The sequence below is a fragment of the Microtus pennsylvanicus genome, chromosome 7 (genome assembly GCF_037038515.1).
Source record: "Microtus pennsylvanicus isolate mMicPen1 chromosome 7, mMicPen1.hap1, whole genome shotgun sequence".
Lineage (NCBI taxonomy): Eukaryota > Metazoa > Chordata > Mammalia > Rodentia > Cricetidae > Microtus > Microtus pennsylvanicus.
The window spans coordinates 75120150-75134077 of record NC_134585.1 but is presented as its reverse complement, the minus strand read 5'-3'; the positions used below and the strand labels follow the sequence as shown (position 1 = coordinate 75134077).

Below are 13928 nucleotides of genomic sequence, written 5' to 3'. Positions count from 1 at the left end.
TTTGGCTCCTTCAAACACTGCACGCAGGTGGTGCACATCCATGCACAGATGCAAAACACACACACACACACACAAATAAATCTTCAAAAAATTCTGAAGACCACTTTCTCACTTTCGCACATGGGAGAGTGATCTTGAAACGTTCCCAGCGTTGCCTAGCGAGTGATTGACAGCGCTGCTGCGGTGCAAACAGGACTTCTGATCCCAGTGCGGGATTCTTTCTGCCAAGTCACCCTTCATGCTGCTTAGAGCACTGCTCTGGCCTCTGCTTGTGTTGGACCCATGCTGACTATTACTCAACAGATTTATCAATAGTGCCAAAAGCCTAGGAAAAGACATGGCAAACAGATCAAATATTTTCCCACTACTGGAAAAATAACCCTAAAATACACTTTTCTAATTTCGACTCAGTTGCATCTCTTTGTGGAATGGCCGGTACATAGCATTCATATGAAACAGCATCCCAGGAAGAGCACTGCCTGGGTTTCTGCGTGTCTCATAGGATATTTCTTAAATTCACAGAATGCCTGAGATTCTGAGGTCATTCTATAACACTCTGGTCTTAAATCTACCAGCAACCATCCCAGAATCACTGGGCTGGGGTGGGAAGGGAACCATGAGAGGTCTTTCGTGTGGTTGGTAGTATATTGTTGTTACATACATACAATGCATGCCAACATATTCAGCTTCCATGCCATGTAAGTAAAGACAATGACTTTTGTTTTCACAGTAATTAAACTGAACAAGATCCACTCCAGACATAGTTGATCTGGTATGGTCTGAATGCTGTAATTTGATTCTCAAGTATTCTTAGGTCCTTCAATACTTTTTGTATTACTGTACTTAATCTTTTCTGTAGTAGTTTTCTGTTCAAATAAATGGGCATAATTTGCTTTTTTTCATCCTTCCCCTAATGGAACATTCTTACAGTCCTTGCCCCATCTTGTCATCATCCCTGCAAGTTCTTGGACCAGATCAACGGCTTTTCAAAGAGGGCTCTTTTTCTCAGCTACATTGTTTCTCACTTGAGATACTTTGTACAAATGTTGTCTTCTTGCACAGTTGAAGGGCCCTTACAACAGGACTCTATGGTCTCTGGACAACAAAGACGTTTGTGGCTTCCCTGGATACAGGGCAGCATCTCGGGATTCATTCTGGGAAACCAGTAAATCTTGCTTTTGGGTCCTGATGTTGTCCAACAGGACCGCCCCACAAAATCCTAACGCCTTTATCGTCTTTCACATATTATTGTGCACCACAAGCTTAATTTTGAATACAACTAGGCAGGGTGGTGTTTAAATCCCAAATACCTTAAAATGCTAATGCCTCTGGCAGGAAAAATTGACAGTTCAAAAGGTACAATCTGAAGTATTTTAGGCAAGATACTGTCCAAATCAGAGGGAAGACTTGTGACTAGGTTTTCCTAGCATTCATCTAGTAAGGTCTAAAACAGATGCTGGGGAAAGTGTTTCTTTTAGGTCCTTATTAAATCGTCAATATTAATTCATCTATTTAGAAAGCGCCCTTATAGAATCCCAAGAGCTGTCTCCCTCCCCCACTTCTCAAAGCGCTTTCTCTTATGTCTAAAAATTCAAGTACTCTCTTCGAGTGCAGCCTGAAATGTCTCACTATGGATTTGAATGGGAGCCAGAGCGGACAACGAAAGGAAAATTTCTCTCTATAAAAGGTTTATTGTCAGCGCTTTCTAAAGATGTAGATTTTTCTAACACAGGCTACCGGCCTTTTTTCACAAACGTTAATGCAGCTGTCCCTACCTCTCCTAGCCCCACAGTCAGGCCCTTTCTTTCAGGAATGCTCAGTGTCTAGCCTTTGACCTCCGGATAGCCCACTCTATCTAAATGCTCCCTCTGCCACCAATATAATGTAACCAAGGGGGTGGCTTGCCCTGGTGCTTTAGAGATTGGAAAGTACTGGAATTCCTCACATTCTTTTGCATTTGGTAGCGTGTTTACCTAATCGCTGGCTTATTAGGATTAACACAGTCTTTGCTTCAAACTCATCCATTAACAAACCAGGGACCCTAGAGATCCCAAGATTCCCGTCCCTGCCCCCACATACGCCAAGGATAAAATGTAAAAGCAGCTTCCCTAATTTTTAGATACAAAATTTAAAAAGCACAGTTACAAACTAAGTGACCTATTCAAATCTAGTTCAACCAAGCAGTTATGGCCAAAGGTTATTAAAAGGTTCCCCCTTGTCTCCTTATGTGACACCCAGAACCACCCTGGAGCTGGAGACTAAGCTTTCCTTCAGTTCTTATGAAAATAAATCATATTGCTTTAGGTTAGCAAATTTAATTTCAGCTTCCTTTTTAAAGCTTCACACAATGCCCGCGTTCAAGATTTTTGCCCTCCAAACTGATGAGTTGTATGCCACCGTTCCTCCTTTAAAGATGTTTGAAGACAGCCACTGTCCTTTTTTCCCTCCTGAGACAAGTTACTGGTTACCCAAGTTAAGTTAGTTCAGTTTGCCAAGTAGGGCACCTGGGGTAGTTCTCCACACAAAGTAGGGCCCCCAAAAGAATCCTGTTGGAATGATTAACAGGAGCAATTGTGCCTGATAACTTGGATGGTTTCTAAAAATGCTGAATAGCAAACACTCAGATATTAGGTAAATATTTCTTTATTAAATGATTAATTTCATAAATAAATTCTCTTCACTGATATAAAATTAAAATCATTTACAAATTATTCCAGTATTACATTTCCCCTCCCTCCCCAAAAGCTACATTTTGATAAATAAAAAACATTCAGTCTTCAAACACCTGGTTTCTGTTTGCAGTTTAGAGCGCAGGTAGCTGCCTCTTGGACACTCACAGAGCGTCCCCCTCCCTCAGGAAGGAACAGGAGGCCCTTTCATTTACTTCTGTCAGAGGACAAACAAGGCTTTCACACGGCCCAGCTAATCTTATTATCTCTATTACAATTGTAGAACCAAGGGGGGGGAGATCTAGAGCAAAAAAATACACTTAGCAAATAATTTACAAACAGAAAACAGAACGTCATCCACACGACACGCTCCAAAACGAAGCATAACAGGCGCTCCAGTACTATGAAGCGAAGTATTCCCCAACTGCGGCTGCGTTAGTGTCCGTCCACACCAGCCCCTTTGGCAGTTTGGAAATACCTTCATGCTACTCAGTGATGAGCAAGGCATCCCTTCTACAATGAGCCCCTTCACCCCACCACCCCACCCATGACTCCATGATGCTCACACCCCTCCTCCATCCACCCCACACTAGGCACCCAGGAGGCATTTAGTCCCTAAACTTGTGGATGTCATTAAACAGACTGTAGAGGCGAAACGATGCCTCGTTGGGGTGCGGGCAGCTGTAGTTACATTTGCAGGACTGAATCATCATGACATTCTTGGAAAACATTTCCCCATCTTCGCAGCGGAACCGCATCTTCACGGTCCTGGTCTGCAGAGGCGTGCAGCACCGACCATCCACGCAGGAACCGCAGTATTTGGGCCGATATTTCTTCACACTGGAGCATCCTGCATAGTTAAACCTGACGGGTTCTGGGGATTTCTTGGTCTTGCTGCATTTCTTGCCCTTCTGGAAGAACAAAAAAAGTCAGTAATTTAATTTTGTTGTTGTTTGGGGAGGGGTACATTTAACCACTCTGTGAAACCCGATAGTGCTAGGTTTCATAAAGACATTTTCTAGAGCGGCTCACATCCCACCCACGTGCTGGGGTCATGGTCAAGTCCCTAAAGGAACTTACTTTCAGGCTGCTGTACACTGGTTGTCCACAAGGACGGACTTCACAGATCCGGGTCTCTTTCAGGAGGCGGCACTCCGGGTTGTCATTGGTAACTCGTGTGGAGATGCCAGTTCCGCAGCTCTTAGAGCACTGGGACCATGACGTTGTCTGAACGATGCATTTCTGGCCATGCAGAGGATTGTAAAGTACTCGCGGTTCCGTGCCAAAGACTAGAAAATAAACCAAACAGAAGGCTCTTCAGAGGCATGCTGACACACACGGGTTTCTACAAAGCGGCAGACCGAGAATGAATTTCGGTAGAATGTCTTATGAGCTCGGTTTCCACTTACCAGGAAGTCTCTTCAAAGAGCTGCCTTTTCCAACGGCAATTAACTCATTCTTTCTCGTCAACTCCACCTCCGAGGCATCAAATCCAAAGAGGTCATCCTGGTCATCCAAGGGGTCCTTGATGCTGCTGTCTTCATCACAAACCCACTCCTCGCAGCACTGCCCACTGACTTTCACCAGCCGGGGGTTGGGACAGCCCAGGTTGGGGAGAGACAGTTCTTGGGGACACAGAGGAATGCAGCCCACGGCGCCATCAATACATGTGCACTGATGTTTACAGTTGGGCTGGAAGCTTTCTCCGTTCTGGTAGATTCTGGAGTTATATTCGCAGGGTCTGCCCTCTGACTGAGCTGTAGAGACGACCAAGAGAGAGAGGAGAAGGTTAAGATTAGCCGCCGCAGACTGCAACTCTTACATATTTTCCGCTGTTCAATTCACTGTATGGTAAAGTTCGCTACAATTCCCCCGAGACTCCAGCGCTGAACAATAAGTTAGTCAGGATCACTTTTCCGTATGCGCTTTTCGTTGGGCCCAGACACACTGAATTGCATTCCAGACTGCTGAAATCATGAGCCTTTCTGCCAAGCTACCATCAACAAAGCGTCACCATACATGGTCTCAAAATTACTAAACTTCTGGACTATGGGGACTATTATTTTTTTTAAAGGGGCCAAACCACAAGCCTCTTACCTCTACAGATCCCTTTCAGAGCGGTGGAGCTGGCGCCAAAATTGCATTCCAGCCCCTTGGTGTGGTCGCAGGGCTGCGTTTTGCTGCAGTCTTCGTTGAGTTGCTTGGCGCAGACCTTACAGCAGCCGCAGTCGTCCCGGACCAACCCGACTCCCGGGGCGCACTTGGGCGCCTCCAGAGGGCAGTGGCAGGCGGCGGGGCAGGTGGAGAGTGCCTAGAAGTGGGGGGGAGAAGAAACGCGTCAGGCTGTTTTGCATTGCTCCGGAGAGGGGCTGAAATGCCCTGGGCATGGGTCTGGCTCTGGGGCTCCATCCACCTGGAGTGTCTTGATCGCGTACAACCACACACGGGCCACCCCGGCGGCTGCGCCCCAGGAAGAGGCCCCCAGGACACGTCGTCCGGGCTTAAAGCAACAGTTACCTCCGAACTTTTTAGGCTAACTTTCCCTTCTGTGGACGATCAGGGCCCAGGGAGAGGGATCGGGGAGGGTGGACAGGAAAGCGGTGGTTAAACAAGTCCAACTCACCAGCCTGGTTAAGTGGAGAAGGGTGACGGCGACGGCGAGCGCCCTGGCGGTGCTGGAGCTCATTGTGGCGCGCTGAAAGAGCCGGGGCGAGTGCGGCGACACGGAATCCAACAAGCCGGTGAGCAGCGGTATCGGATGCTCCGGGAGTGAGATGAGGCTAGGGCCGAGACTGAGGGCGTCCTTCTCTCGAGGTTTTGGCGGAGCAGGCACGGAGGTTGCAAGTACTTCTCTGGGGCGCTCTCACTCACGGTCTGCCCCGGCGCCGGGAGCCCGCCTTTTATACCCGCCTGCCTCCGGCGCCGCGTGTTGCAGTGACGTCGGCTCTGTCTGCGCGTTCCAGAATTCTCAAACATCTCAGGAATGTTGGTTGGCGCGGGCTGCTGCCAAGCACCTCCCCTGGCTCCATTGCACCTTCCCCCCCCCCCCTTCTCAGATTTATCAAAGAAAAAAAAGTTCGTTTTTTCCACTTTAAATAACTACTTCCATTGGGGAGAATGGGATGCTTGGGGCGCGAGGGTGATGATCGTGGTCGAAGAGTATATGGGGGGCGGGGAGTGGTGTTATGTGTTGGAGGGAGCACTTCAGATCTTTGGGAGGATGGGAGGACCTGAGAGGGAAGAACAAAAGTGGTTTTGTTTGAAGATGCCTAGTGGACCTGGCATCTGCCGAAGCCCTCGCCCGGGAACGCAGGGAGCTGTTTGCTTGTTTACAACCAAGGTGAGAGTAAAGTTATCTACTAAGAGTCCAAAGGGGAGGGGGAGTTGGTCTCTGAGCCAGGAATCTATTTGTGGACTTCAAAGAGGCGTGCTCGGATCAAGTCCCAAAGCTGTGGCATGATGTTTATTAGCCAAGAAAAGTGTATTGCAAATTAATACTCAGAGTGGCATTTATGAATGAGAGGGTGGGGGGGGAGCTTCCCTCGTCGCCTGGCAAATTTCCAGCCAGAGGTCTTCCCTCATCCCTCCCCCTCTTTTTTTTGGTATGTTGTACTTGTTTGTTTTTGGAGGTTCCCATTTTTAGTTCCAGCCCACTGCTTGCACTGGAAGTCCAAGAGGAAACGAGTGCAGGGAGTTCTCCCAGAGCTGACTTGCACTTCCTCACGGATGCGGGAGGCCGGGTAAGCCCTCCTGGCCTCCCTCCCCGGACAGGCGGCAGTGGAAACTGAACAGCCAAACCAGAGGCGGAGGAGACAACCGTGGAGTGATTTGTTCTGAAACCATCGGGTGCAAAAGCTGCCAGGACAAAACGAGTCCAACGGGACCACTGTGTTCTTTGGATAGCTGGGGAAAAAACTTCTTGGGATGTGTGTGTGTGTGTGTATGTGTCGGTGTGTGTGTGTCCTTTGCTTTGGTTCATTTGGAAGCCTTCCACTTCAAATGAAGTTCTCTCTTCTCTCTCTCTCTCTCTCTCTCTCTCTCTCTCTCTCTCTCTCTCTCTCTCTCTCTCTTCAGAAAAATAAGGGATTCAGAGGGCAACATACATCCTGCAGTGGAAGTTGGATTTTAAGATCTTACAAGATCCCTCACAAGACCCCCTCCATGCCATCCATAAACTTCCAAAGTGTCATAGTCTGGCTTCTTACGTAATTTTAATAAGAAATGATACAGATTCCCCCCTCCCCTTAATGCTCTGGGTTAGCTTCTCTTCATTTTTACTATTTAGGGCCTGTCTGCCTTCAGAGCTCAGCAGTGTCACTTAGGAGAGCCCTCAGTGCTGACTTTATGTGAATGACTCCAGGGAGCACAATGATTTGATCTGAATGATTGCACACTCCAGTGCAGGCGGCTGGTACAGGAAAGAGTTAAGTTCATTCATTCAGAAGTTTTCGGGGCCTTAGGACCTCAGCCGCTTTCTGGGTGTGGGGACTTTCAAAGACAACCGGGTTGTCAGGTGTTATGCAAATAAAGAAAGCAAACCCGGGGTCCTGTCCCCCAGGCCAGCGACTCCTCGGGGAATATTCCTCCTCCCTTAATGGTTCATTGTTTCCGTCTTAGCGAAGTGGCTGGGAGGGGAGGGGTTGAGGGTGGAGAAGGCACAGCACAGAGTAGAAGGAGGTGATGGAGAAAGAGAATGGAGAGGGTTCCTGGCTTCTGTTATGGCGTCTTTTCTATTTGACTTCATGGTTGTAAGTATTTCCAGATGGTGAATCAGACACCAGACGTAACAATATTTCCATATTTGGGTATAGCAGTAGCCTGCGTTTTTAACATTTTTCTGCCTCTGTTATCCAACCACAAGGCATTCTTGACAGCTTCAAATGTTGTTAAATATAGACTTAACTTCTGTTCCCAGAGCAGGAAATTCTTTGGAATTCCTTGTTTTTCACGCAATCTGTCTATCATGATTTAAAATAAAGTTGCAGAGGGTGATCCAACTGGCCTGAATATACTGTGTTCCTTTGCTGGTGGAGGGAGGAGCAGCCTGGAGGTCCACTATACTGCACAGCATTCAAACAGACACGCCATTCCATAGATGCCTTTAAAAACCAGATTAAGGTTTTCTACGAGGATGTGTGTGAGGTTTTGTTTCTGGTCTCCAACTGGGCAATCTCAAAGAATGGGCTCATCCCCAGAGGAGAAACCAGGAGAACATCACCATCAGCAGCCCATTGAAAACAGCGGCTGTCTGGTGGGAAGGGGTAGGAAGCTGAAGTCCACAAGGCCAGGAGGTGCTGGAGGAGAAGAGGCTGCTGTAACCTGTGTGCACAGCCTTGGCAGACAGCAGACCCTGCTTTCGCCTACTGGTAACCAAGAGGAACAGCGGCTTCTTAAGTCCTTGCCTAGGATGGTCCAGAAACCCCAGACGGTCTGTCGCCTTCTCACCTCCTCTGCTGAGAGCTACAGATCTTTCGTTGACAGACGAGGGAAATGTGCAAACGGTGTGGGTAAGTGTTGCTTCGGGTGCTCATTTGCGAGGCTCTTTCCCCCACTGTCCCTCCACCAGCCGGACGTGTTTCTTTGAGCCTCAAGCCACTGAGAAAGGACTGCTTGTCCTCTGCGGCTCCTGGCTTCGGCTGAGACCTGGAGAGTCTCACTTGCAGCTGCCAGGGAAGTTTAGATTACCCCAAGAAGGTTTCGCTGTCTGGCAGCAACTGAGACTGATCATAATCCCAAACCTGTCCACTCCAGCTTCCTAGTTTAATGGGTCTCAAATTGGAGCATACACCAGAATCTCGCGGAGGCTTGGTTAAGTTGGATTGCTAGGCCCCACTCCAGAGTTTCTCCTTGGATGTTTTAACAAGGCTCTAGGTGATGCTGCTGGTCCTACTGCCCTAGACTACAGGAGTGCTTCTTCCCCCGCCCCCCTTCACCGTCCCTCTGCCTCCTCTCTCCTCCCTCCTTTCCTCCTTTTTTCTGTCTATTTCGGTCTCTCCCCTCACCTCACCCTAATACCCCTTTCCTACCCCCCTTTCCCCACCCTCACGCATGTGAGTGTGTCCATAATCAGACAGGTAGTTTCTCGCGAGTTCACTTTTTATAGCCACATTTACAGTGTCTGTTAGACGCTTTAATGTGGCACCTTCTGCCACCCAGCATTTTTGCAGCTTCTTTACCCCCACCCCCACAACTTGGCATGGTCGGGCAGGGGGTGCTGGGATTATGGTGGTGGTGGCGGCGGGAACTGAGTGACAGACAGGCGGTTCGGGAGGGCATGAGGGCACCCGGCCTTGGCCAACGGGATTGGCCCTGCTGCCGCCGCCCCCTGCGGGCCGCTGGCCTGCGATCCGCACTCCCGCGGTGGCCCCGACTCGGGGTTTCCGGCGACGCGAACAGGACGTTTCCAGCCTCGGCCCATATTTGGTGAAAGTCTTTCGAGACTCCGTCATCCGGCTCCGAGGGGGCGGCGGTCCTGGGAGCATGCCCGGCGACCGAGCTGCCGCCGCGGCATTCCTGAAAAGTGCATCCCGGCCGCCCACGCCCGGGTTCCCCCTCCCCAGCCAAGAGGGACCCCAAGGCTGGCGGGAGCTCGGAGTCCTCAGCACCCCAATCCCCGGCCGCAGCGCGGGAGAAGAAAAGCAGAAACCAGGCCTGCGCTGTGGGAGAGGCTGGTGGCATAGGGCGCTGCAAGGATTATGTCACTTTTCCCGTCCACCCCGCTGTTGACTAGTTCTCCCGGCGGGACAGCGAGTGGCCGCTCCAGGCCAGAAATCGAGGGTACGCCCAGGAACCGGGGGCTGGGGACTCTGTGTAGGAAGGTGACCTTTGCTGAGAAAGGAAGAAACGGAGGCGGCAGGGGGGGGGGGGGGATGTGGGGTGGTCGGGTGAAGTCCAGAAGGGCCTGGGTTCTTTTATGTTCTTCCAAAAGGGACATGTTTCCACCCTCTTTTTTCCTTCCTTTTTTCCTTCCTTCCTTCCTTCCTTCCTTCCTTCCTTCCTTCCTTCCTTCCTTCTTTTTTTCCTTCCTTCCTTCCTTCCTTTTTTCCTTCCTTCCTTCCTTCCTTCCTTCCTTCCTTCCTTCCTTCCTTCCTTCCTTCCGTCCTTTTCTTTCTCTCCCCTCTCCCCCTGACACTCCAGGGTTTCTTTGTGTAGCCCTGGCTGTTCTAGATGCTGTAGACCAAAGGGCCTTGAACTCACAGAGATTCACCTGCCTCTGCCTCCTGAGTGCTGGGATTGAAGGCGTGCACCACCACCCTTTTTCTTGATTCAACTGCATGTCAGCACAGGATGCCTGAAGGGTAAAAACCTAGCCATCCTTTCGGAGCCAAAAGTTCGGGATAATAGCCCCTGCCCCACCCCTGTACCCCACCCCCTGCAATGAGATCTACTCTATACCACACAGCGTTTTCAAGATTTGCAGCTTGGTCTCTCTTTGAACCGCCACTCTGCTGAAGCACGTGGTCTTGCTAACATTGATTGAATGAACGAATAAACAACTTCAGAAGCCCAGTGACTAGCCACAGGCCACTCAGCACTTGGAACCAGGGTGTCGTGATTGAAATCGTTCTTACACTTAACCACTGGCCTCCAGTACCTGCTCCTGGTTCCTTAGCTCAGACATTCAGATCTGCCCCCTCTGCCTGTAATTCTTTCACTGAGTAGCCAGGCAGTCTAGGAAAAACACAGCAGACAGAAGGATAGGTAATAAGCTAACCGAAGCTGCTGATCTCTACTGACTTTGAGGATGGCAAGGTAGCAAAGGTGTTTTATTTTAGCAAAGTGTCAATAGAAGCAAGTTACAGGGCTTTTTAGGAACAATGCTAAGCAGGTAAGGAAGGTATCTAAGGGCAGGCAGCTTGCAAACCATACTGTAGAGGAAGGCCTGGCCTGGTTGGAATAAATCATGTTTACTACTGAGTTAAAATTTCGGTACCATTTACTTGCTGGTTCATCAATTTGTATTCAATTATTTTCTCTCCCCTCCTGCCCCATACTGTGAGTAAAAACACACTTATATACCGAAGGACCGGTTATTTTCCAAATGCCAGATTTATTTAGTTCATGAAATGGCCTGGCACAGTGATAAGCACCAGTAACATTTAAACCAGAACTTCCCCTGGAGGATGCTCAGGTCTGGTGAAGAAGCAGGCACGTGGGGTTAGGGCTGAACTTGCTGATGTGGAGCCAAAAGTACTAATAGGGAAGTACATTTGGGACAGAGGCAGCAGAGCCTTGACCAAATATAAGGACAATGGTTAAGCCACAGGGTCACTTAGCATACTGCTCAGAGATCAGGTGGCACCTGCCTTGCCTGTCACAACATCGGCAATTTGCCTAAATGCTGACCAAGAGCTGTGGTGGTCCACCTTGCTTCCTATAAGCTGGGATCTATAAGAATGATCCCAGTCCAGAGGACACACACAGTCAAGTTGCTGCAGACAGCGAGGTCACAGAATGCCATGCCTGAGGATGCCTGGCTGACACTTGTCCTTAGTGTCAGGGGCTTGTTGGGGATAGATGAAAGAAAACATAGGCCTGTGTTCTCACGTAACAGCTATACCAGAGGTCAGATGTATTTGTGAAGTCTTCGACATTTGAAAGCATCAACACCGTTTTGGCCGATTCTAGAAAGCCTGAAGATGATCCCTCACAGTTGCTAGTTGCCACATTCAGGCTGCAGACCTTAAGGGACTTGCCCTCTCCGGTGCCTGAGGCTCCAGCTACCCGCAAAGCTTCTAAGAAGAACACCCGCTGCCCATTTCATTGCCAAATAAACTTTACTTAAGAATCAGAAGTGATGTGGCCCAGAATCTAAAGCGTTTGCCCACCAAGCTTGAGGACCTGAGTTCGAATCACCAGAACACATGTAAAAAGCTGGGTATGGGGGACTGGAAAGCTGGCTCCTCAGTAGCTAAGATAACTTGTTATTCTTGCAGCAGCCAGGAGTTCAGCTCTGAGCACCCACACGATGGCTCACAATCACCCATAATTCCAGTTCCAAAAGATCCGACAGCCTCTTCTGATCTCTGCTAACACCAGGCACACACATGGTATGCATACACCCAAGCAGGCAAAACATCCAAACAAAATCAGTCTTAAAATCTCAGCATGAGGAGGTGGTGATGGATTGATCTCTAGAGCTCACGGGTCAACCAGCCTAGCAAAATCAGTGGGCTTCAGGTTTAGCGAGAGACCCTGACTCAAAAAAGTAAGTTGGAGTCAGCTTTTCAGATCCTTGCTCTTGGGATGCAGAGGCAAGCAGATCTCTTCAAAGACTCAAGTCTAGGGCCAGCCTAGTCTGCAGGGCAAGTTCCAGACCAACCAGGGCTACATAATAAGACTTAGTCAATAAAACAACAACAATAATAATGATGCTGATGATGCTGTGGAGAGTGACAGGGAAGATGCTATCGATTTCTGGCTTCCACAGGCAGGCATACACACACAACAGATGTCATTCAACTCTTGGTTCTAGTAGAAGTTTATGACCTATTAGTAAAATGGAAAAACTGTCATTTTCTTATGTTTTTTATTCTTCCCCCAAATACCACTCAGGCTTTTTTCCCCTCTGCTCTCCCCTGACTCAGTGCTGTGAGCAGCTGGCACTGTCTTGGCTACACGACAGGAAACACTTTTCTTAGGGCACCCGTATCCAATGGGAACGAAATCTGTTTATTTCCTCCAGCTGGCGCGGGGCCACAGGAAGCCTGGCGTTTCCAGCTGTATCCCGTACCTTACAGAACTTCTTGTCTTGTGCTAACACAGAAATATTTCACTGGAAGGAACTGAAAGGAACCTCCTGCCCCGCCCTGCAATCTATCTTCAGGAGATGATTGAGCAATTTGAAATATAGTAATTATAAGTCACTATCAAATGGGCTGGCTCCAGATTCAGGGATTCAAGAATTCAGCCTTCACCTCTTGTGTTTTATTTCTGGAAACACCGTTCTTTTAATTACCCACTTAAAACACACACACACACACACACACGTGCACGCGAGCACACACACACATGCACACACCACATTAGGAACTCAGGAAGGATTTGATTAGGGCACAGTTGATGAGCACACAGATAGAGCCCACAGTCAGACTGAAGCTTTTATCTGTGCCAGCTTTTACAGATCACGGGGATTAAGTATTAGGGAGAGTTCTGACACTGGGCTGATTGTGCAAAGGAAGACACAAGGATGTGTGTTAATACTCAGCCTGATGCTTGGCACACAAAAAAGTGCTTAATAAATTGTGATTAACCCAATTGCTAAGCACTATCAGGATCTTAGCTTTTCTGATAATTAACATCAAATGAGCTTGCCTTATTCTAGAAAGTATTTTCTAGTCTATAGACTAGATGAACTCGGGCTATATGTGCATGTGTATGGTGTGCTGACAATGCAATCACAAAGACCCATTTAGCCTAGTATTCTGATCTGCGCTGGGTACCGGAGATCAGCCAATACAGCACTCAAACGGCCTTGCCTACCACAGCATTGCTGTTTTGCCCATGGCCCTCCTGTCCTAGGCAATGAAATGAAAGGGTTGGACTAGAGAGTCAGATAAGTATGCCTGCAAAGGAATAGTTGAGCAAAACAAACAAACAAGTAAGTGCTGTGTCTGGGGAGGAGACCTGGCTGCTACTTTGCCTCAGCAGTGGGGCCATTTGGAACCATCTATGGAGCCCTCCTTTTGCCGAGAATACGTACATTGAACTGAACTTTATAAATAGCCTGTGGTGTGTTTTATTAAGAGATGAGATAAGAAGGCTTCAGTAGATCTCTGTAGCCAGTGAGCCCATGCGAGGCAAAGCTCGCACTAGAGCAGAGTGTCTTTGCCACAGGTCACTGCTTTCAAGGACAGCGTGGTATGGGTGCCCCTGTGGAATCTACCTGAAAGTTCAAAAACTAGCCAGCAGTTTCTGGAAGTCTCCTTAACAACTGACTGGATCCATCCCTTCTTTGTTTTTCCCAGGTGTCTTTTCAGTTTATTTGTGTCTTCAGTAACTGTGGACTCCCAGTTTTTATGGGGTGAGAGTCTGTTAATAAAGAAAAAAAAATCACTCTCGTTAGGGTCCCTGCCTGAGTTTGTTCCCATTTCCTCTAAAAAGGGAGAGGGGAGGAAGGAAGGGAGGAGCCAGGTGTGAGCACTGAAGAACCTCTCCAAAAAGGAGAGCTGCTCCTTTTATAGCTTAGTCAGCACCACTGAGTTTGTGGCCCAAGGCAGTCAGCGCTGCCACCACCCACAACCTGTGGCCACCTTCACA

At 48.7% G+C, this 13928-nt stretch overlaps 1 protein-coding gene and 1 long non-coding RNA gene across 2 annotated transcripts in view; one reads left to right on the top strand and one right to left on the bottom strand.

Annotated features, from left to right (window-relative positions):
* Nucleotides 1–2627: 2627 nt before the first annotated feature.
* Nucleotides 2628–5545, bottom strand: Ccn1 (cellular communication network factor 1). Its single transcript, XM_075981149.1, has 5 exons — nucleotides 5293–5545; nucleotides 4767–4980; nucleotides 4079–4426; nucleotides 3750–3958; nucleotides 2628–3580 (listed from the first exon to the last, which is right to left on the bottom strand). Exons 1-5 carry the CDS (start codon nucleotides 5353–5355, stop codon nucleotides 3278–3280), a joined length of 1137 nt encoding a protein of 378 aa, XP_075837264.1. The 5' UTR covers nucleotides 5356–5545; the 3' UTR covers nucleotides 2628–3277.
* A 2142-nt stretch (nucleotides 5546–7687) lies between these two features.
* The window catches only part of LOC142854820 (uncharacterized), a 27778-nt gene continuing 21537 nt past the window's right edge, over nucleotides 7688–13928 (top strand). Inside the window, exon 1 of the long non-coding RNA XR_012911377.1 lies at nucleotides 7688–8176. This is a non-coding gene — a long non-coding RNA (uncharacterized LOC142854820). The remainder of the gene's footprint in view (nucleotides 8177–13928) is intronic.